This window comes from Thunnus thynnus, chromosome 20, assembly GCF_963924715.1.
Source record: "Thunnus thynnus chromosome 20, fThuThy2.1, whole genome shotgun sequence".
In the NCBI taxonomy this organism is placed as follows: domain Eukaryota; kingdom Metazoa; phylum Chordata; class Actinopteri; order Scombriformes; family Scombridae; genus Thunnus; species Thunnus thynnus.
Window position 1 is genome coordinate 10,513,806 of NC_089536.1, and position 22,032 is coordinate 10,535,837.

Genomic DNA, 22,032 nt, shown 5'->3' on the forward strand with positions numbered 1-22,032 from the left:
TTATCCAAGAGGACACTGGCCCATTTTTAAGACAGTCTTGCTAAAGTCACATGGCTTGGATAGAGGCTTGAGGATAGCAATGCCTCATCATCAGCCACCAACCACGAGATCACAGGGAAGAGAAGAAACAGGGGGGAATTCAACAAGGAGGATTTCTGAAGCATTAAGTGAGTCATGGAATAACATGGATAGTCTGCTCATTAGTGATGCCGTATCATTTGTTAAACCGCATGAATGTCAGGAAGTTTGATTCGCTCTTTTAAACGTTATATGGTGTGTCTGACTTGCGTTTATCCCAAAATAACACATTTAGATGGTTTAACAATTGAAATGCTGAATGTTAATGATGTTCTTTGATTAAACTGAGATCTTGTTACGTCAAATGTTGCATCAACAAGTGTTTGTTTTTTTTTCTTACAGCCCGCCCCTCTGTTTCTTTCCATCTCCCTCCCTGTATTGGATGATCAGCCCTTGTGCTCAGTAACTCTTTTGTTCGCCAAAGCATCCCTCACATTGCTACATGCCTGACTGGAGACAGCAACCACTAGCACAGAGTGTTTACTTTCTAATCACTATGGACTGAGAAAAGTTTAAAGCAAGTGATAAAAGGATGATTTCTCCACTAAAGGTTTAATTTTTGGTAAGTAATGGTTTCAGCAGCACTGTGCTGTGTGTCTTATAATCTATTATAATATGTAACTATTTCCAATTCTTCACTGTATCCTGGTACCTATTTCTTATAACAGATCCGTAACAAAGATGACCTCTAGCATTCTTGTTGCTACTTATTCCTTGCAGTGCATTTCTGGCATGCCTCATGGTAAGAAGTCCAGTTGAGCCGGCGGATTCTCATTAATACCTCCACTGTGAAGGTCTTTTATAGTGGGCTGAAACTTGAGTGCAGTGAGTGGTTACCTGAGCTGCAGAGGGATGACTCTCCGAAGACCAGCTGCCCACCTGCGGAGGGCTCCCAGCTGGAGGAGATCAGGAGATGAGTCCTACTGGGAGAGCTTAATATCAGAGGGGGAGGTTTTGCCCCGTGTTACTCGCCCCCCACGTGCACCCCGGCCCCAGAGTGCCATTGAGGGAGGCCAGCTGGACAGCTGGCTGGAGCACCTGCAGAGGATGCAGAACGACCTTCTCGCAGCCCCAGTTCACGATCAGGTTCCAGCTTTCAATGATCAGACAACATCCATGCCAGGTCTCGACAAGCAACCAAGCGGACGTGCCTGGAGACAGCAGGGGATTCCCTCCTTCAGCAGAGGCTCATCTACATGTGGGAGTCCTAGCTTCTGTGAGAGTTCACTGGGAAGCCAGGAGTCCCTCCAAACTGGGTTTTTTTCTCCTCCAGACCGCAGAGGAAGCTGGGAGAGAGCTCATATCATGCAGACCCCAAGGAAGGAGCAGGCACAGCTCAGTTATCTTGCTCCAGTCAAAATTGGTTGGCTTCCAATCCAAAGAAAAGTGATGATGGTGGCAGATGCTGCCAACCAAAACCAGTTTTTGGATCACTCTGCTGGCCAGGTAAGACACAAAACACCTGGTACTAAATTCTTGAGCATGGATTAGGAAAGTTTTCTGATGCTACATGAGTCTTTGTCATTTTTTAACCTACAAACAAGAGATATGTGCTTTACCTTTCTTAAATGTTTATTTTTGATGGTTTCAGTCCTTTTTACTCTTATGGGAGATTTATTTTGTAACATAGAGAATTATGTTCTCAGAGAAACCTGGTAGAACTTTTGTGTCTATTCTTTGGTGTATCACCCTTTAAAAACAGGCCTTTGCAAAGACTCTGGACTGATTTAACATGGATTTGGCACTGAAATCCTCTCAGGCTGTATGATTATGATTCTTACATGTTATTAAGACAGTGTAAGCTCAGCAAGTCTAAAGGTAAAGTGCTGTGTAATGGAGGTGATGGTGCGTGGTGCCAGGCAAGGCAGACTAAAACACACACACCCACACACACACACACACACATACACACACACATACACACACACAGTGCCACAGAGAGCCATTTGTAGTCAAGTCTCAGTTACCCAGAGAGAAGGCAGAGCTCCGGCAGCCTTTGAAAACAGCTTACTCTGCATGAACTCCACGCATTCTCGAAAGGTTTACGACTCAATTGGAGCTGTGGCGGCAGAGATTGAGCTTTGTGCCCTGAGAGGATGCAAGTCAATGTACAGCAAATTCAGTGGGAGTGTTACTCTGTGAACTGATAATATGACTTCAAAATCGATTGGTTGCTGTGCTGTACCACAGACTTGACTCCACTGATGCACAATGCACATCACTTCCCTTGTGACTCGTCGTAGTCATAGCTAGGGGTTTTGAAATATCACCGCAGGGTTAAAGTACCTTAAATTAAAGGATAGTTTAATTGATGTTTTTAAGCCCTACACACTTCTGAAAGATATTATTTAAATGTTGCTTTTTTTTTGGTAAAATCATGTCTTCTAATGAGCCTTTTATTTACAGGTGAAACTGAAACAACCCATCACTCCAACATTTCAAAAGAGTCAAGCAAGAGCCAGCAGGCACCAGGGTTTGTACTAACATCCAATACGCTGTATCACTTTACATTCACTTGTATAACAGTTGGATTTTCAGCTGAATATAACTTTAGAAAGTTACCCTCATTATTCTTACAAATACACACTCATGGCAGTGTGATCTTTATGTAAGAGTTATACCCAAAAGCAAGTCATAAAAACCAAATTTAAAGACATGAAGTAACTCTGTGGCACAGCAGACAATTCCCTGAAACACACAGAGGTTCTGTTTCAATTGATGTTTAGTGTCTGATCAGTGCTAGAACAAATATGGCCACAGGGTAACTGCAGGGGCGGGGTTAGCCAGGGGGAGAACAAGAGCTTATTTCAGGGCTGACTTGCCACACAGTTTACCTTCCTCTAATCAGCTCCTTGCAGCAGTGTTGCCCCTGTCCTCTTTCAAACGCTCCACACTGACTGACTGGATGATCACTTTGCACACATACACACACACACACACACACACAAAGAAAAAAACAAAGTCTATTTCAAGTACAACTTGTCCTGACTGTTGTGCCACAATATTCTGGCAGGATTGCAGGTAAAGGAAATAGGCATTATTAGGCTCGAAAAAGCTGACAAAAAAAAATAGGAAGCGAAAGAGAGAAGCGAGAGGCAGAAAGATAAGCAGAGATGCAGACTGATTGGAGAAAGAGCCCTGTTAATCTTTGAACATGGCAGCCTTACACTCTCTGGGTTTGATCTGAGGTTTGATCCCTCAACCTTGTCCTTGTTTATACATAGATTATCCTGGCGAGGCTCGGGCTGCTTGTAGAAATCAAAGCAATCCATCCATGGCGGCAAGAAACTTTGATAGAAAGTGCAGGTGTTTTAAGCACCATAAACCTTATTAACATCATATACACTGTCAGTTAAAAGCCATATTCCCAGGCAGTGGTTTCATAATGAAATGTGAAATCTTATTATTATTATTTATATACAGGTGAGATTGTTTTGTACCAATCCCTTGTAGGCCATATAAAAGCATGCTGCTGCTTCTCAACCATTGTGTATCAAAGAATAACTGAAGAAAAAAACATTTGTGGCCTTGCATTTGACATTTCCAGCAATGCTCTTTGATCAATTATAAATCTCTTGCTGGTCAATCAAATTGTCCATAAATATTCATATTTCCAGTTACCCCACAGTGAAATATAATATTATGCAGGTGTACACAAATTGGCCACAGCTGAAATCTCGGAAATGAGTTGAAGAAAGATAACAAGAAACAAAAATCTCCATGCAGGCCAAAAGTGTCTCGTGTTGATGGTAGTTGCTTTTGCTGAGCCGTCAGTACATTTAAATCCACAATTCGACATCAGAAACCAAATGAGACTATCAGAAATTCCAACCACAATTATTCCAACAAGAATTGATTTGGTTACACTCCAGCTAGCAAATTATACCCCCTCTTTCTCCCTCTAATTATTTTCCTCTTTTTTTCTCTCTTTCTGCATGTTGTCAGCAACCCTTGCAGAAGTAGTTTTAATCAGACTAGAGGTCTCATTGCAGAGACTTAGTTTTATCTCCCTGTATAAAAGTCATATTTAACAAACTTAAAATGGCCTCAAGTTAATGAGCAAATGATGATAAAATTGGATGTTGTGCTCCAAGGGCCTTCATGTTTGGACACGCTGACCAATTTTTCACTCTGTTCACACTTAATATTTAGATAATGCTCATGAGGATGAACAATAGATTGGGAGGTTGGGGACTTCAGAAGGTATTTTCCATACGGCCATGCTCCTTTATTTTCATCTGAGATATTAAGGTCAGCTGCTGATTCAGAAAAAAAAAGGTTATTTGAGCACAGGCTTGCATGCAGAAGTGCTGCTAGAGGAGGTAACAAGAGAAGTGCTTGGGGGGTGGGGGGCACTAGCCAGTCTGTAGTCCTTTCTAGAGAAAGAAATGAGACATTTAATGATGACAGCAGATAGGTTTTAGAAGGACCGGAATCCCTTCTGACACCTCTGAATACACAATTTTTTGTCCTTCAGTTGTAATCACATTTGCAAAGTGGTGCAATTTTCACCTTGTCTCCTGTTTTCTCCCTTAAAATGAAAAACACTCTGGATTATCTGCACAGCTTTCAAGGGTTATCCCAAAGTGAGAGCCCGTCGCTATGGTAACAGCAGCAGGTGGAAATGCTGCCAGGCAGGCAGTCAGGGTGGCAATAGAGTATCAGTCAGGGCTGAGAGGCAGACCAGTCAAGTTGCAATGTCTCCTGAGGAAGCAGAGAAGTGGCTCTGGGGTGGTGCAAGATTCACTTTACTGTGCCAATGTCAATTATTGACAGTGTCAACATTGCCATTCAGTCAGAGTGATGTCAGACTTGTATGTGTATGTGTGTTTAAACAGAGAGAGAGAGAGAGAGAGAGAGAGAGAGAGCATGTCTTGTGAGGACTGTGACAGTGGATCATTTGTTTTGCCTTGATACATAGATAGAGAAGTGGAGAGAAGTCACACCAGTCCGAGTACTTTGGGTGTGAAGACGTGGCAGCCACCTGATCAAGGCTCTCCCATTACTAAACAGGTAACTATTAATATTTCTGGTATGATTGTTTTTCACATATAATATTATAATGGACCCTGGCTTTTTCGAATCTAATGTCAATAAGTCATGACATATCAGTTGAGGGAGTATATGTCAGCTTGTATTATCCTTCCTGATTCCTAGGGCAAGGTAATGTTGGCTTGGTGGGTCATATTAGTGGACAAACCAGGGACCTGATTTATTAACACTGTGTTGAAAAACCTTTAAATTCACTCCTCCATAAGAAGTAAATTCTTATGTTCATACATACAAAAGAAGAAAGTTTGTATTTTTTATTTGTATATTTGCTTTCCTCATGGACACATGTACTCCTATACATTCTGACCCAGCATTTATGTGAAGAGAGTGTCATTTACATAAAGAAATATCAATAAATGTCAATAAATAAACACTTACAGTATTTGACAAGACATCCCTTTAAAAAGTGAAGGAAAGGGCAGTCAGGTAAGATGCAGTCCAAGGCACCAACGATGAAAAACCTTTCATTTTGTGGAATTTAAGTTAAGGAAACAGAGTAATAGATAGCCTACTCTGTGGAACCTGTGAGTGGCTTAACATATCACAAAACAATTATTGAAGGGCAAAGTTCACATAAACTGGACCTAATCAGGATGCAGAACAGTCACACTGAAATAAAAAGACATGACTTAAGGTCAACACAAAAGCAACTTCTTTGCTTTAAGGTTCATTATCGTCACAGACGTCAGTGTCTGATGCAGCTTGTGTCTAAAGCAATTCAAAATGAGCCATTTTGTCAATATGTTTAAATGTTGGCTTTGACAAGATTCAATTGTTGGACAAATTGCTAAATCTCATACTTAACTTGCATGCTTTATGCAACATTGATAACTGAGGGGTCAGGGAGGTAGGTCACATCATAAACCTGTTGGGTTTGAAAAGGACGGGGACATATCAGCATTTCTCCAAGCTTGATAAACACCATCAGAATTCTCTTGCCTAAGGACAAGAATCTTTGCTTTTTTTTTACCTCTCAGTTTCTATTGAGGATAGAGTCTCATTGTTATTCTGTGAGGGATAAGTCACGCTGTGTGCTGGCTTTGCCTGCTGCTGCTTCTACTGCTACTAGGGCATTCACTGTGTCGAGCATGGGGAGAGTCATCTGACTAAAGAACAAACAGCAAGGCCCTGAAGAAAGACAAGACAGCTGACCCGCTGTTGAAACGTAGTATTAGAGAGATGTCATATTGTCAATATCTCATGTCATATTAAATGAGGTTATGCTCCATTTTCTGGATTTGCTACTTGAAAGCAGCCTCTTAAATTTGGCAAGATGAATGTACGGCAACGGTTTTATTGTGCTGATGGATGATAAAACATTGAGCAAGAGACATTAGCTACAACAGGAGGTTGGGATGAGGTTCCCATGCATAATTAAGGATATTTATCACATAGAATCTCCTTTATCCACACGCTGTAGGTGCCAGAAAAACGAGGCTCTGCTGCTAACGAAGTGGACAGATCTGTAGGCTGGCAAGCTCTGAGAAGAGGCTGGAATGTCAACAGGCTGTCAAGTCTCCCTGGAGGCAGTCAGTCCAATGAACTCCCCACAGGGACCGGCTCAGACTCCTATAGGAAGTCCTCTCTGATGAAAACAACCAGCGTAGAGCCCCACAAGCATACTCCACTCCATCAAACAGTTTCTGCTGAGCCCTGCAGATCACACATTCTGCCGCAAGGGACAAACAGCACAGAGACATACAAGTCACATACTCCTTTGCATAGGACAAGCAGTCTTCAGCCTGTAAGGCCAACAGCCCCGCTGTGTAGAACAAACAGTAGCTCACAGCCCTCACACATACAGACAAGCTCTGCTGTGACTACACTCATCCCTCAGAGCAAAGCCGGCTTCTCCTCCATCACCATCTCCTCCAAGAAAGTGAGCAGATCTGCCAGTCTACCAGTCACTGACATCCCTACCTACAACCACTCAGCAACTAAGTCCAGGGAATCCCCTTCTCCGCCACTAGCACACCAATCCATGGACCCAAACTCCAGACAGGTCACGGTGCAGAGGAAGGCCACCATAGTCAAAGTGACAGAACAAAGAATGATGTCCAGCCCTAACCTAAGCAAAAAAAGAGCAGGTACACCACCAAGTAGCCATGCTTTGGACACGGTGGTCCACAGAAGAAAGGCTACTATTATCAAAGTGACAGAGCACAGGGAGAGCTATAGTCCAGCCAAGGTAGGGTCTGGGGCGAGGCACCCAGAGTACAGACACAGCTACACAGAGGGAGTGTACAAGGAAAACAGCATGTGGAGTCCAGGAAATCATTCAGAACACAATGCAATGTCTTCATATCACCACCTGGATTCCACAGAGAGGCCGTACTCTGCCGTAGCACCAAATACATCCACTTCTGATTCAGAGAAAAATGGTGGAACACTACACACATCCACGCTGAGGCTTATTGTAAGCAACCCCCCCGCTATAGCTGCAGCACCCACTCACTCAGAGTTTCCTCCGAGGGCTGTTGGACAGAGATCGGAAAGGCCGAACAGACCACTGAGCTGCTATGGCAATGTGTTTGGACACACTGAGCCAAGCAAGGAGAGTGTGACACAAAATGCTGCCAGGAAATGGAGTTTTGAACTTCCACAAGAGACCAATATCAACCCTGTGAACTTGCGCGGCGGTTTCATCAGGCCTGGAATAGCAGTGAACGATGCAGGTCAGCTAGTGGCAGACAGCCTTAAGCCAAACAGAGGCGAGAAGGAAAGATTGCCAGAGGATGCAGTGAGGAGATCGTCCCCCAGTCCAACTCTCATCAAGGCTCCGGGTAGGTTTGTCTGTCCCACTCTTGACAGTCTTCTTGTCAGCACACAGGCTCTCTTTCTCTCTGATCTCCATTTTCAAAGGATAGCGATGTCTAAATATACACTTCCTTTGTGCCATTTGTGTGTTGTTGCTTGATGTTATTACACACACTTCAGCCTTCTGGGGCTGAACTCTCAGTTTTGATATTGTCTTTCACATGTTATGTCTTATTGATAGGCATTATTCGATTGTATTGAAATGATTCCTTTATCTGTTGCCATGAGTGCAATTGACACTCATGCCAGATATGTGTGCAGATGTGAAATAACATCGCCTAGACACAGAGGCCCCGTCGGCACCTACATACACTCTCTCATTTTCACCTTCTTTCATTTTCCCACGCATCTCTTTGCATGTATAATCTATTCCAGACCTCCTTTTCACTGGCAGCACAGGGGTGGAAGAGAAGTCACAAACTGCTAAACATGGTGAAAATACAGTATTAGGATGTGTTAGAATCAATTTTGGCTTCCAGACCCTGCATTGCAGCTTTTGTGTTTGTGTGTGTGTGTGTGTGTGTGTGTGTGTGTGTGTGTGTGTGTGTTGGGGCAATACACGCAGTCACATGGTAGGGACTTCACTGTCTCACAAAGTTAACTCTTCAGAGTTCAGACTTGGTTTATGGTTAAGGTTTGATTTACTCTTTGGGTTAGTGTTAGATTAAATTATCCTTAAAGGTAAAGTTCAACATTTTGGTGAATACAATCATTCACTTTCTTACCAAGAATTAGATGAGAAGATTGATACCTCTCATATCGGCCTATGTGTCTGTTGAATATAAGGCTACTGCTAGGAGACCGTTGGCTTAGCTTAGCATAAAGACTGGAAGCAGATCCTGTACAGACCAGTCTTTATGCAAAGCTAAACTAACCATCTCCTGGCTGTAGATTCATATTTGACAGAACTATTCCTTTAAGGTTAAGATAACCCTCCAGAGAATGAATGCAGAGCTGTTTTAAAGTGTTTTGGGATAAGTCCAAGTGTAGTCACAAGTCTTCATAAGTAAATTGGACATCAGGATGTTAGTGTTTCAGGTCTCTGAATGCTGACACAGCATTTGAACATTTTCTTTCAAAGCTGTGTTAATAAGTTTGGGTTTTTTTTGACTGAACTGGACTGAATGATTAAACATGTGATGTGTAACCATGCAAGGCCTGCCTGTTGTCATCTAATTTATCTTTTAGTCCTTGAGTTTAACATTTCAGATATTTGGACTTGAAAGTTTTTGCTTCAAGTCTTAAGGCAGTCAAGTCTCAAGTCCTTATTTTGTGACTTAAGTCTGACTCAGGTCTTAAGTGAATAGTTATAAGACAGCACAATGTCCTCACAATGACAGAAACTTTTAATTATGTAAAAAAAAAAACCTTAAACACTTAAGGCTCAAGCTTATTGTTTAGTCATGCTGAATATTCAGGTGTGGAGAGAGTTTTCTGCTGAGCGAGTGTGTTTCTCCATTCGTGATGTCTTTTCTCTGTGTGAAATTATTAATTATTCTTTAATCATATTCATTAACAGTGTCATCAATTAATTACTGAGGCCTGAGGCAACATAATTTAAATTCAACGTTTGATACAGTCAATCTCCAAATGAGGCAGGACATTTTTGAAATGTTATTAAAGTCTGCCTGTGGTGTGCAGCAGCCAAATAGTAGCTGAATGACAGCCAGAGTCACCGTTTTACTTACTCGTCAGTTACATCAAAGCCCTCTTGTGTTTCTAGATCCCCACTCACATCAGTCTCCAGAGGAACTGCTTGCCCTCAATGCAGCTGCGATCATAGCAAACATTAAACTCCAAAGACAACTTAGTAAGAAGAAAACACCAAATGGCACTTCTGAGAAGGACTCCGATGCCTCACCCGAGGGAAATACTGGTATTATTACTTCTCTCTTCTCTCTCATACGTAATCATAAATTCTCACCTTATAAAACATTGATCTCTGTTACAATTAACTGAAAATGTTGCTGGCTCAACACTTTGTTTTCAGAACTACATCTCTGATTGAATCAATGCAGTGAAATTCCTTGGCTCTTACATACTGTGCCTATTTGATTCATACGAAGGAGTAATATGTCATGGCAGGCCCAGAGGGCTATTGAGCAACTGTGCTTTGCACTCAGGCATGTGAAGCCAAACCAGGTGTAAATGAAACACAAAAAATTGGATTTTCTCTGCTTTTGTAGTGACAGACGAGGGGAAATGTACGAAGCCACATCCTGATCAAAGTCGAGTCCCGCGCCACTACCAGCCTCATGCTGGATTTGTTCCATTGAGTCTTGACCCTGAAAGGTCAGCTGAAACTATTTCTCTGCAGGTGAGTCCAGAGGTTATTTTTGAGCTGATAATAATCACAAAATCTTGGAGGTTTAATGTTACAGATAAGATTATTAAACAAACAGAATATACAAGTTAAAGGATAAGTCTGGTGATATTCTATATTTTTGTAAGAGTAAAACCAACAATTAATTGATCCCACTAATGAGTATTTTCTGTGTATTGTGCCATAGACTTCCAATGTTGCCCAAAACTATTAAAAACACACCAGTAAGCTACACTGTTGCACTGGAATACTTTTGGGTTTGGGGCTGTGAGTCATAGAAAGGCTGAAGGAATAGAAAATTACTCAGACAGACAACACATTGTTGGTTTTGGTCTTTTAATGGGATTTGTTGACAATAACAAAAAAATTAGAATATCACCAGCCTTACCATTGATGATTTGTGTGTACCATTAAAACAAAGCACTGTCTACTTGTGAACCCTTGTCAAAGACTGCATACAGTATGTTGTTGCAACCAGTATAACCAAAGAGTGATGCTCCTTTCACAGATCATTTCAGCTGAATATTTTACAGGCCCTGAAGAAGTAAAACTGTCCACGATTTCACCATGAAAAAGCAAGGATTGGAAAAAGAGTTTGAAAAAATAACACTAAGTAGTAGAGCTGCTGTTTTTTTCTCTTTTCCCATGTTGTTAATTATATCTGATCCCTCAGGTTTATCTTGTGACTTGTTCGGGGAACCACTAAAATATAGCTTACAATGCCAGAGACAGGGAATGGCACAGTTAGATATACATGCTGGCCTTGGGAGTCCTGGGCTATGTTCTGGCGGTGGAGGGAGTTAGAAGTGGGGGTTGGGCTTAAATGTTTTGTCAAGGAGAGGAATATTTTTCTGGTTTTGGCAGGAAGCACTGCAGAGATCCAGACCAGACTTCATCAACCGTTCCCAGGGCAGAGTGCGAGAGCTGGAGCAAAGGGCACAAGAGAGGAGGGACCCGCAGTCGCATGCTGCTCTCATGCAGAGGAGAGCCCACAGCGCCCGATCCACTTCTCTGAGCGGTATTGTGCCAGCAGCCACTCTCACCTCTCTCATCCACTGTACTACTCATTGTCCCTGTGCAGCTGCAGTGGCTGTTTGCCACCCAACAAAATCACAAACATAGAGATACAGAACACAGAGCAAGGGAGTAGTTGTCAGCCAATATGTGTTGTTTTTTAAGGCTTATAACAATATTTTTTTGAATTTATGCTGCTGATAGCTAATATGTTGCCCTGATAAACTATACATTTAGGTTAATTTAGTTTTGGGAGGATGAAAAAACCCCTGAATCAGCAATGAGGTCACTAAAATCCCCCAGTGAAACCCAAGTAGTAATTTAGCAGTAGTTAAAGATACAGTGATCCAGCACATAAATTCAATGGCAGGAAAACACCACATTGAAATTCTGTGCAACTGTTTATACAAGAATTAATTTACAGAACATTTGTTGGATAAACAAAAATAAGTCAAATTTATAATGAATAAAAAGAAAATAATCCACTATATGCAGAATGGATCCCGTAATAAGCCAATATCTGAAATGTAATCAAAGGACATTTTTTGACTGATATATCATCTAAACTATTTTTAGGCTAACCATATGGGAAAAATCATTAAAAGAGAGCAAAAGAGAGAGAAGACGGTAGTTTGGCACACGGGGCTAAGCTATGACTTAATATAATAAAAGGCATTTGAAGTAAGATATGAAACAAATGGCTTTATTGCATATATATGCAAGTGTGCTTCTATTGAATAACAAGGTTTCAGTATGATTGCCAGCATTGCATTTCAGTGGAAATGCTTCTGTGACCTTCAAATGTCATTAATCTCTGTATGCAGTGTTCTGTCTGATGAGATTTCCATTAAGAGTCACAGGATTTACAGTAAATAACAGGAACCTCAAGATTGGTGACAAAAGAATTTTGTAGTTCTCTCTGCCCTCTACTGGCTGTAGCAGGAAGCTACACCAGTGGGTCAATGACTGCAGGGAAAGTGACAGATTTAGACTTGAGCATAGAGTTTTAAAAAAAAACATCAGTGTTCATCAATCAGATGACACCCTTTACTTATATAAATGTTTATGGGAGATTGCATGATGGTGATACAAAATTATACTTCACAAAATGCCCCGAGGTGCTAGTAGAGAGGATATAATACATGTCCTGGTTTAAAATAATCTTGTCTGTTCTTACTGGAGATTGCAATATGATCCTATTCTTCCTCAGTAAGAGAGAAGGCTTTTCGGCCTCTTCAAACACCAGGAAAAGCCAGAGTGATTTACTGCCATGCCTCTGAGCTTTCAACTCAATCAGTATTGTGTACTGTGTGTGTGTGTGTGTGTGTGTTTGTGTGTGTCTGTGAATGTGTGCGTACATGCTCGTCTTTCCAGATAACCTTTTCAAACCCAAAGATAGAGCCATTACCGGGAGAGAGATGCAGCTCAGATCCAAGCGGTAAGTTCCATCTCAATCTCTACCTTGGCACACCGTCAGATGCCTTTTCTTTGTAGGCAGATTCATCCTTATCTTTTGTATCGCTTTCACATGTGAAGGCAGGGCCTGTATCAGTGACATCCAGATACAAAATATGCTGCTCTTGTTTTTCCGCCAAGACTTTTGCTCTAATTATCTTTTTTCTCCTTCCTCGCCTCACTTGTTTATTTTCCCTCCTGGCAGATCCACCTAATGATTAGGAAGAACTGGTGTCAGAAAATAATAGACAGGAAGGCTTTCTTATCAAAATTAGACATCTGCTATTTTAAAAATGTATCCCACCATTGTATGAAAGGGGGAGTTATATAACTTTTTAAATGATTGTAGGTGACTAATGGTGTTTTTGGATAACGGATATATACTTTTTGCTATAATTTTTTGAATATTAACCCTAGAACTATCAACGCCTCTTCACCATGAACTCTAATAACAATGATAAATGACTCAGAATAATAATTGCCACATTTACAGCACGCCTGCAGATGTGAAGAAGAAAAAGGAGGAAGAGAAGAAGAGGGAGGTCTGTTTGAGCAACAGACAGCGAGTAGAGCTTTTTAAAAAGGTAATAATATGTCTTCTTGTCAAAAGATAAAGAAACTCACTAAACCTCACTAACCCACTGGTGGGTAAGTCATTATAAACTCATGTGGTGCAGCCTGCAGCCAAACATTGTTCAAAACCACATAATTTTATTTTATATGTTTAGTGGAGATCTTAAAGTTTACAAATATATCAAATATGTAAGGTATAATTTGGGGGAATGTGTATAAAATTATGCAAAATACATAGAATATTTCCATTTGATAGTATGGTGCTGCCATGGAAACATAGCTTAAATAAAGTCCTGGACTAAGCTGAAGTTGTTATAAATATATGATGCACCAAAACACCTAAATTCCTGTAAAAAAAGGAATAAAGAAACAATCCTAAAACAGCTCGCCATTGTTAAAAAGTACTTGCCTGAGACACTGAACAGAACATTAATTGTGTATATGACTCGCAGGCGATTGAGCAAGTAATAACACACCTTTCTCCTACAAGCTCAATTAAACCATGCAAAGGGTGAGGCAGTTTGCAGTAATGGCTAACACCGGAGGGCTACAGTAATATGGAGCTTTTTTCTCTATTCACAGGACAGCAGTGCAGCTTTGACAAATAATGGTTTTAAATCGCCTACCAACTCCATTATGGTTAATTGAAAAGAGCAGCATTGAGTGGGACGTATGAGGTTTAACTTAAAGGACATTTATACAAAAACCTTAGAAACACAAAAACAAGTGGGTGGATGGGATGTACGGCGTGTTTCTGGATTTATTTTTTTGTTGAAGGAGACAGATTGGCCATGGCATGTTTGTGGGCTTACAGCAGAGCATAATTCATTCTCTGGCTCACAGTGATTACTTAGGGTCTTAATCACCTTTCATAAGCCTCTGATGAACCCCATTTTGTGGTCATTTTGGAAGCAGGAATTTTTATTGAACAAATAGCAACTAGTCACTGTTTCTCCACCTTATATTTATTCATATATTCATTCAGTCAGTAATCAATAGCATTATAAATGTTTTATTTTTAATGGAAATGCCTGATTAAGATCACATCATCCAAGATAGTTTAGTAATAATAATTGTAGGGTTGCAGGAGTATTCTGTTATGTCTGTTGTCATGGTATTGTGAGTCTCCTTGTTCTTACTTTTGATTGGTTGTCCTGATTTCACATTTGTGCTACTGCACTCTTTGTATGCAACTCTGGTGAAAACATCAATGAAATGACTGAGCAACAATGGAAAATAAATGTAAAGGTCAATGTTCTGCTTATTTCTAAAGGAGCCACACAGTAAGACAGTATGCTGCATAAGTAAGAACAATGAGTTTATTATTCCACTAGATGGTGCTACTGCCAAACATTTGCTATTTTCACACACCTATCACAGCAGTTTGATGGGAAAAATCTGGTCTTCAAAATATACAGAGGCATTTTTAACCGGTGAAGTGGGTGAAATTGTTTCCTTTATCATTATTATAATTGTGTGGTCAATAATTATCACCCTGTAAAGAATTAAGTCTGATTTGCCTGAGGAATTGTAGTCTCGCTCTCTTTCTTTCACCCTGCCCTCCACACCCTTTCTCTCATTACGGAGAGAAACTGTGAACGGTCTCATTGTGCCGAGTGTATGAGGCCAGTGTTCTACGTGGAACAAAAGGCCCTTCAGTGGCAGCGAGAGCTACAGTGCAGTGCCACCATTCAGCCAAGCTGCAGACAGAGTGGGTGCCCGCACACAGCTGCTCCACCCACACTGCTGCTGAGGCAGATAACACAGGGCAGAAGGGGGCATGACAGAGATCCAGCAGGCCCTGAAAGAGGTGCTGGAAACCTGAACGGTGTGGGTGAGAGGACGGCAGAGACTGGGAGGCTGAAAGAGCATGTGTCTGTTTTTCCATGTTTGTCTGGAATTGCAAAACATTTAGACACAGGGCATTTTTGTGGACTAGACTGATGACCTATAGCCACAACTCTTTCACAAGCGTTTTAGTAATCTGAGTATTTGTTTTCTTGTTACAGAAACTGTTGGATCAGATTCTTCAAAGGAGCAACAATTGAATGACTGACAGCAGATGAAGATGCTGATATGAAAAAGCCTGTAGCATTACATAAAAGACTGATGAAGTGAGCTTGATATGAATTAATATATTAATGTAGGTCATGTTACAACTAGCTGTCATTTAGCCCCATTTTGTTTCTCTCATGTACCATCATTATACAAGCAACAGAGCTTAACATCTGTTTTTCTGAGAGATAAATCCATGGCAATATTTCAAAATCCAGAAGTTTGTTTAACATCACTTGCCGCTGTTTTCAGGGTTCAACAAAGATTCATCTGCCTATCTGGGTAAAAAATATTCTGTCTGATGCACAATAAAGAAGTGTTTAGCCTGTTTCCCTTGTTGTGACTCTAATGTATTTCCTAATCCAACAAAAGATGGCAGGCAAAAGTGATCTTTTTGCTTGTTTTGTATGAAATATGCTGGATGAGATATGTGTCTCTTTGCTTGGATAAAGAAACAGAGTAGCAATTTGGGACAGGTTAAATGGGTTACAAAATACTATATATTGTGCAGCAGATGTTATATTTTTCGATCCAGATGGTCTTTGAGTGTTCTGGAAAAAAATAAATATTGTTAAATGGCCTTTTGGGTTTTTAAAGGTGGCCATAGATTTGTCTGAGAACGGCAGATGCTTACCTTTTTGTCTCAGCTGTCCTATCAGTCCTTGTGGTATGCAATTGTCTGAACATTCTGGTTTGGTCAAACAACACACTGAGCCTCATAAATATACTGCCTGATACGCTTTTCACATAACGTCTGAAACTGTAATATATGCTGTGCATAGTGTTATCTTGTTTCACTTGATTGCAGTTGTCCTTCTTTCCAGATTAGTTCATGTAATGGGATGCAGAGTGCCCTCTCACTGCAAGATAAAGCACAGATACAGATCCTCATACAGCCACTTTCACATGATGTCATGTGATGTGAAACAGTGATATAAGACAGAATCATTCATTATCACTTCACAGTCCCATCCAGGACAGTCTTTCTCATTATGCCCCCAATAAGCAGCAAGAATCCTGAAGTGGGCTCTGCCATCATCCAGTGCCAGCTATTAGCTGCAAGATGGAGGAATGTGACCTCTTCTCACTGGAAATGACCTGTTAATGGACAGTGCCAGTTTGAATGGAGTCTCTGTCTTTCTCATGATGGACTGGGGCCTGCCATTGCAAATTTAGATTGGTGTGTTTTGATCCAGAGTGAATGTGCTCAGAGTGCTGCTCAGCAACATGACGGAGCTGGGCATAAATCAACAGTGAGACGTGCACGAATATTTATTTTTGGAGTAACAGACAACAGAGCAGCTGTTCTTTTCATTAGTCTTAATTGTTATCTTACTCATTAGCCTTTAAGTTTGAGTGCTTTCACAGTCCAGCTGTTCCATCCATCCACATTTGCACCGACATCTTGGAGAAGACATATGATTTCTACTGACTGTTTTTACAAACCTTATTTCATGTCAGTGCACATGCGTGTGTGGGTGTGTTGGGTTGGTAGGAGCCTATTAATAACAGCACTCATGGTTCATAATAGGTGCCTTCTTTTTAAAAATGAGTAATCTAAGCAGCATGAGGCAATTATGAACCATGACTGGTGCTTGAACACGGATATTTACTGTGTGTGTTTTCTATTCCGCTTCACTATGCAACGTGATATATAAACATGCGTGAATTCTTTGTACTTCAACTTTATGTATTTTATATTTTAACTTAATTATATGTATTTATGTATGATTTCTGTTTTAAAACTTGTTTAATTTACTTTCAAATGTGACTGTAAAATTTGTGTCCAAGAACTGGTGAAAAGTTGTTTTTTCTTTTCCAAACTGCACATACATAACAGCAGAGGTGATGTGGAATAACTTCCATAAAATTGGGATTTATTACTGAATATACTATTCTACATGTCCTAGCACAATAACAGTAAGTCTTATTTTACTGCCAGCCTCATCTTTCTACAAAGATCTGGTTCTGAGAAAGAGCAAAAGTTCAGCTCTTTGTAATATCCTATAGCTGAATTTGAGTAGTAGTGAACTTAGCATGCAGAGAAGTCTTCTTTTATTTTCGCTCACATTTGATCCTGAAAGAAGATTTTTTGAGAAACGGAGGTTTCTGAGCAGCATGACACTGCGCCGCGCACTATAGTCCCCATTTCAAATGGTGTAAGGCAACAAAAGGATGTGCTGCTGTGACTTCACCATAAGCCTTCATGCTGGGAGCACACTGTACTTGAAAAGCTATACTTTAATTTTCTCCTGTTGGGGAAGGAGGGGAGAAAAAGCTCTCAGGAACCCAGTCTGCATGTGGACATCTGCCTAGTTTCTGCCTGCGTCCCCCTCCAAATGGATGGCCATGTGGTGCAGAGTAGAGTGCACACACTGAAGAGCGTGCAGTCATTGAACAGAGCCATTGTGTTTGAATGAGCAATTTCCATGTGAAGGTCCATCTTTTTGTGCATCACAATGCTGGCAACTGAGTCTTAATCTGTTTGAGAGCCTCTTGAATGCATTTAATGGTTTTAAAATGTTAATGTGTTCAAAGTAAAAACCATTTCTTGATGTGTGTTCTGTACAGAGAACAGCCTGTCCGATTTTTGGTGAGGAACCAAGCATTGCATGAAGCCAATAGATTCAACTGGATTTGCAAGTCTGCATTTTTTATTCCCATAAATGCTGCCCTCAGCTTACTCTCACCGAATAATGACATGTATCCATAATGACATCTGCCAGTGAGGGCTGTGTACGCTATATTATTCAAATTTACACTCAGTGTGGGCTGCTACAGCATACTGTACGTGCGCCTATCAAGCTCCTTAGTTAAGTTGAGCAAGGGATAACTAGAGAGAGACCGGAAATTAGGTGATGGGCTTTCAAAATAAAATTCAAGCTCGGTTCTATGTCCTGCATGAACAGTCAGTCATACAGGGTTAGTTAAATTTCTCTGCAAAACTCAGCCATCTATCTATCTATCTATCTATCTATCTATCTATCTATCTATCTATCTATCTATCTATCTGATTTGACATAATAATCAATGCAAGGTCTATACTTAAAAGCTTTTTCCAGAGCTTTAACCATATATTTCATAATGAAAATGGACCAAGATTATTTTGTCAAACTACTATTTCCATGAGTAAACTCTCAGATCAGCAGCAATTGTAATTTCATGTAAGTTATTTGAGCTTATATGCAATCCTTACATTCCCTTTATTGTTCAAACATAATATTAATCAGTGGTTCTCAAACTTTTTCACATCAAGGACCCCTAAACTCACATAAATTAGACCACAGATCCGCATTTGATAAGATTTTCTCCCAGGGCACCGCATCTGGTAAGACTTTTGCTTTTAGATGATTTACATTTAAAAGAAAGGGAATGAAACCCATAATCAAAATAGTCATACATTCTGTTACTGTGTTACTCATGGATGGAAATAATGAAAATAAATTATTTGAACCCCCTCAAGGACCCTTAGGGGTCCCTGGACCCCACCTCTGAGAACACTGGTATAAAGTACATTAATTGGCACTTTATTTGGATAGCAAGAACCAGAAGTCATACTTTCTTTGTTTCTACAGGCTTGACGCTGCTCGTTTACTGGACGCTGAAGGCTTTAGGACCTCGCGGAGCGCTTCATTGAAGCACATGGTCCCCACTCATAAGACAACACTTCTCGCCAGTAATTGCCCTGGAATTGATGTCATTCCAGTGGGCGACCGAGACAGATGCAGCTTGTGTATTTGTCAATGTTTTCATCGCTCGCCCTTCATATCCCTCAATATTTCTCACTTTTGTTTTTTTTTTGTTTTTTTTACGCGAGGCAGCTTTTTTGGCTTGGACATCTCTGAATGAGGGAGTGCACGGAGTTGAATCAGCTGTCCTCGGGATTTCCTAAAGCTCCGCTCATATACTTGATCATATTTCAGGAAGTCGTTTTATTTTTGGGGGGTGGTGGGGGGGTGGGGGCTCTTGCACATCAGCTGTTGTCGGACTGTGATTGTATGATGTTTGCGCTGCAGTGAAACAGTCGGCCAGTGCGTCCAAGCTTCAGCCGGGCATCATGAACCCTGGGAGCCGGAGTCTGAAGTTTGTTATTTTGACAGCACTTCAGGCTTTATCTGTCTCTATATCCGTCTGTGACAATGTGCTCTCCACATCTGCTGAAGGTAAGAGGTGAAGAAGAGGTCAAGATGTCAAATGTATTTTTGCTTTTCCTCTTATATTAAGGATCCATGTGCAAAAGTAATTTAATAGTTTTCTATTTTTTTAATCACTGGATGAATGTCAAATATAAAATAATGACATCATTTTCACGTGTGCGCATCTGTCATTGTGCATTGTGTCTACTCTATTTTATTCTGTTCTTCACATTCTTCCGGCTGTTTTTGGTACATCATGTTTTATGAAAGCTTTTGTAAGTACACTAGAATTACAGATCTGTCACACATGTTTGGTGCACAATGAAACAACTCCAGTGTAAAGAGGCTTTCTACAGTAATGCCTCTCACTCATTATCTCAAATACATCTTTGTGAATAGCAGAACATCAAATTTTAGCTCGCAGTCCAGCCAGTGTGTACCTCAGAGGAGAGGAGACTCTGTATAATTGATGATGTTGAAACTCTCTTTGGTAATCAGTGGTAGCACTTGAGGCATTTCGCTGTGCTTTAAACATACTTACTTACAGTTTTTTTTAAGGCACTTCAGACATACTTCCAATTTTTTTCAATTATGGATGAAATCCAGAGTTACTTTGGTGGCAAACATCAAATAAAAGTCACATTGTTAGTTTGAACATCAGCAGTCAAGTAGGTTTTGTTTTTTTTTAAACCTGTATATTGTTCTATGTTTATTATGTTTATGACAACCCAGCAACTAATGAAAAAGAGCTGCTCCTCAGCTCCGGGGAAATGTTCAAATGTAATGTCAGAGTGTGTTTGTTTCTATACTTGTGTGTGTGTGTTCATCTCATACTGAGATTGCAACCCTTTGGGCTATGGCTCATGACATCTCAGTCACCAGTGCTCCATGCCCTAGGTGAGATTAAACAAGGATACACACACACACATTATTGGAAACAGTGGTGAGTGGAGGAGCTGTGTTGGTGCCTACAGAGAACTTTTACATCTAAACACCCTGCCAGTCATGACACACGCTGTGGAATCCAGGGAATTAATTACCAGCAAGGGCAAATGTGTAAAACTGGGATTGAAGCACGAGGAAGTTGTTCATTTATTCATCAACAGTTCAAGTTGGCCTTGATGCGTCTTTCCCATGGGTTCGACTTCAGACTCGTCAGAAATCATCACCAGTTCAGTTTTGTGTGTGGCTGTGAAAGCTTGAACAGATTTGCATCGACGGGATATTTACCTGCTTAGGGGGGATTCAGACTGATTGAGCTAAATAAATGGAGGGAGCAGTGTGAAGTGCTTGTTAACACCCACAAGAGACAGGGTTAAATTTAAGAGGCAAAAAATTAATAAATGCTGTGAAATGCCGCGTTGCGCCTGACTTCATTTTAGTGCTGAAATCATTAGTTGATTGATCAACTTTGGAATGGATGGAGAGTTTTTTTCATCTTCTGAAATGTGACAAAATTTCTCTGTTTTATATCATTTCTAATTGAAAATTTGAACATTTAATATGTTACATGGACAACCTTGGGCTATCAGAGCTTGTGAGTGGCATTTTTCACATTTTTTGGACAATTTATAGACAAAATGATTGTTCTATTAATGAAAATAATTAGTTGCAGCCTTACTTCAAGTTTAATGGATAATGAGTGGTAGTCATTAGAGCTCCCTTTTATGAGTCTCTACTCTGTCTCCAGACTGTGCACTTTTGTGACTGCTGTCAGGAATACAAGGCTGCTAAAAAAAAAAAAAGACGGAGCAGATCAGCTCTGTGCAATGTCATGTTTGCATACATATTTCATGACACTGTCCCTTGACCTTTCCTGTCAGTTTTCCACTCCTTGTCTATCTTGTGCATGTTTCTGTCCTACCCAGGGATCATTTGTGAATGATTTCCTCCAATGGTTGACACACTTAGTGTCAGCCAGTATTTACTAGTCTGCTGTACTGCTTCAGCCAACATGACTCTTTGCCTCGAGCGCTGCATGCAGCTTGCGTGCTGCACGCTCAGACAAATGAAAGTTGAGCTGAGAATATATTTTTGGACTGTAGTAAAACATTCCTTTAGCAAACAGTGTCCTCCCCCAGAGAGATATTATCACCATAATGTGACCCATCTCAAGTCAGAGGCATTTAGTATCTTTTCAGTATGGATAAATTCAGATCTTCCAGATGAGTTGTTCATGGTATTTGAGACCCAGGAGGCTGGTAAGAAGAGCTGGCTGATGTGTGGTTGTGCATCAAGACAGATTGATCAACCAGTTGCTTTTCCACAGTGGGGATATTAATAGAGGAGGGGGGAAAATAGCTGGACTGTGCAAAAGCAGCCTGACCCTACATGTGTTGCATTAATTTCTTCGAAGCTGCTTTGGACTCATTTGACCCCCCCCCCCCCAACAAAAGTTTAACACACCAGCGGAAACTTGATGCTGGCTCTGGACTTTCTCATTGGACTTTCACACCCAGACAGGTCAGAGTTGAGCTCAGCACGTTTCTCCCTGTGCGTCTTCTCTCTCGTCTGTTCAGAGGGCCCAGT

At 40.7% G+C, this 22,032-nt stretch overlaps 2 protein-coding genes across 2 annotated transcripts in view; both read left to right on the top strand.

The window, feature by feature from the left end:
* The first annotated feature begins 930 nt into the window (after positions 1-930).
* c20h10orf90 (chromosome 20 C10orf90 homolog) lies at positions 931-17,102 on the top strand. The gene is made up of 8 exons (XM_067577119.1): positions 931-1,524; positions 6,551-7,913; positions 9,671-9,823; positions 10,134-10,264; positions 11,135-11,288; positions 12,659-12,722; positions 13,233-13,323; positions 15,322-17,102. The coding sequence occupies exons 1-8, from the start codon at positions 931-933 to the stop codon at positions 15,358-15,360; spliced, it is 2,589 nt and encodes an 862-aa protein (XP_067433220.1). The 3' UTR covers positions 15,361-17,102.
* A 1,882-nt stretch (positions 17,103-18,984) lies between these two features.
* Positions 18,985-22,032, top strand: part of adam12 (ADAM metallopeptidase domain 12) — a 77,413-nt gene continuing 74,365 nt past the window's right edge. The window contains exon 1 of the mRNA XM_067577389.1: positions 18,985-19,530. Coding sequence (XP_067433490.1) covers positions 19,425-19,530 — 106 coding nt within the window. The 5' untranslated portion in view covers positions 18,985-19,424. The remainder of the gene's footprint in view (positions 19,531-22,032) is intronic.

What these genes read in the sequence shown, in the direction of transcription:
- c20h10orf90 (XM_067577119.1), top strand. Translation starts at nt 931, where the DNA reads ATGACTCTCCGAAGACCAGCTGCCCACCTGCGGAGGGCTCCCAGCTGG. An exon ending in AACTCTCATCAAGGCTCCGG is followed by an intron (nt 7,914 to 9,670) that starts GTAGGTTTGTCT and finishes TTGTGTTTCTAG; the next exon opens with ATCCCCACTCACATCAGTCT. An exon ending in CCGATCCACTTCTCTGAGCG is followed by an intron (nt 11,289 to 12,658) that starts GTATTGTGCCAG and finishes TCGTCTTTCCAG; the next exon opens with ATAACCTTTTCAAACCCAAA.